General features: G+C 50.6%; 1 protein-coding gene across 1 annotated transcript; it reads right to left on the bottom strand.

Moving 5' to 3' along the window:
- Positions 1 to 6: 6 nt before the first annotated feature.
- LOC103728498 (E3 ubiquitin/ISG15 ligase TRIM25) lies at positions 7 to 1,464 on the bottom strand (the record flags this gene model as incomplete). The annotated part of the gene is given in 1 exon segment (XM_008826494.2): positions 7 to 1,464. A coding segment is annotated over 1 exon segment (327 nt), but the record flags the coding sequence as incomplete, so codon positions are not given.
- Between the last annotated feature and the right edge of the window lie 518 nt (positions 1,465 to 1,982).

Genomic DNA, 1,982 nt, shown 5'->3' with positions numbered 1-1,982 from the left:
GACAGGACAAGGTTCCAATACTCCTGTACTAAGCAAGGGAATCTGGGTCCTTGGAGGTTAGTGGCAAGACACCAAACCGGGTGGCTCACTGGACAGCCCCTGAATGCTCTGGGCTCTGCACTCACAGGCAAGGAGAAGGCAGTGATAAGATGTAGCTTACTGCCACAGGATGCACAAAAATAAGCATATCTGAAATTGTATCCTCAGTGCTATGGTAGGGTAAGGGGACACACTCTGCAACACCACTAATCTGTAACAACAGGACCCATCGGGGCAGGGTGTGTGGCTGGAGCTGGTCCTGGAAAAAGGACATGATCCACTAAGTAGAGCCAGTCAGCACAGCAGTTCCCGCCTTCCTGTGTCTGGGGATTGAAGAGTGAAGTATCTGCTGCGGTCAGAACACAAGGCATAGGCTAGGGGTGCTGGCAGGAGATGAGTTAGACAGCTGAGGCCAAGCCTGGACAGCAAGGACTGCACGGGCTGTGCTAAGAAGCATGAGGCCAGAAAGAACGGGGGCAGAGCTTCAGAAAGACACTCCCGGGGCCATGTGGGGAATGATGGGAGAGGATGGAGGTTCCAAGCTTCCCACCCTCATACACATCCTCTGTAACCATCCCCTTGAGCACAGGCAGGACTGGGACAGGAAAGGGCATTACCTCAGGATAAGTTTACAAGGCACAAGAGGAAGAACACTTCAGAGGCAATTAAGATGTCAAACCAGTCGAATGAATTCATCAAAAGGGTGATTATCCTGGGTGGGCAAGACTTATAGGGTAAAAGCCCTTAAAAGAGGAACGGGGGCCTTCCTAGAAGGAGAAACAGTTCTGTGGGCTGGAGGAAGCAAGCTGCCAAGTTGAGAGAAGGCCTCAGCTGCCAGCCAGCAAGGAAGTGGAAACCTTGACCTACAGCCCCAAGGAACTAAACTCTGCCAGTAACCAGGCGTGCTTGGAAAACAACCCTGGGCTTCAATATCAATACAGCCCCGCCTGCTCCTAGACTGCAGCCTTGTGAGAGCCTAGGCTGACAACCTGGGAAACCATGCTCAGATCCTGAGCCAAGAGAACACTGAGATAATAAACAGATGTTCTAAGCTCCTACATTTGGGTAAGCTGTGACAGTACAGAAATACAGGGCATCTCAAGGACGTGCATGGCCACTGACCTCCCCTGTCTCCAACTCTATGAGGTCCCAACTACAATGAACACTCGATGGTAGGGAGAGGTCACTCACCTCCAGAAACTCAAACTCATCCCCTTTGGTCAGGCTGAGCTCAATCTCAGCCTTCAGGTTGTTCATCTCACTCTTCTTCTTCAGGAGAACCTGATAAATGGTGTCGAACTTGCTGCTGACCCTCTCCTCCTCCTCCTTTATCTTTTGTGTGGAGCTGGCCTCAGCTGCATCAATAAGAGCCTTCATTTCCTTATACTCTTGTCTCAGCTGCTCCATCTTCCTGTTTGTAGACTCCTAAGAGAGCCAAGGTGAGGATGCAAATGCTAAAGCTGAGCCCTTGTGTCGGTGAGAGGGGAACACCAGAGCCGCCTTGTATTTCACAGAGCCACTCTGGGCATCCATGTGGCAATGCCCTGCCCATTCCAAGGAGCTCACACCCCAAGACCTAGAAACCCCAATCTTAGGAAGATACTCTAGAAAAATCCCTAGGAACCCGACCCAGAAGTACGCACAAGAATGTTCCCAAGTCAGGGATATTAATGCATGACTGTAATCTCAGCACTTGGGAGCCTGAGGCAGGAGGCTCAAGAGTTGAAGACCATCCTTAGCTGTACTGGATGTTTGAAGCCAGCCTGGGCTACATGAGACCTTGTCTTGGGAGGCAGAGGCAGGTGGATCTCTGACTTCGAGGCCAGCCTGGTCTACATAGTGAGTTCCAGGCCAGGGCTACATAGTGAGACCTCATTTCAAAAAAAAATTTTTTTTTTATGAACAAAAGTGTATGCTGGGTAGTGGTAAGACAGCAGGATCTC

The sequence above is a fragment of the Nannospalax galili genome, unplaced genomic scaffold, assembly GCF_000622305.1.
Source record: "Nannospalax galili isolate Female #2095 unplaced genomic scaffold, S.galili_v1.0 C49411560, whole genome shotgun sequence".
Taxonomy (NCBI): domain Eukaryota; kingdom Metazoa; phylum Chordata; class Mammalia; order Rodentia; family Spalacidae; genus Nannospalax; species Nannospalax galili.
The sequence above is the reverse complement of the archived record's forward strand: the minus strand, read 5'-3'. Positions and strand labels throughout refer to the sequence as shown.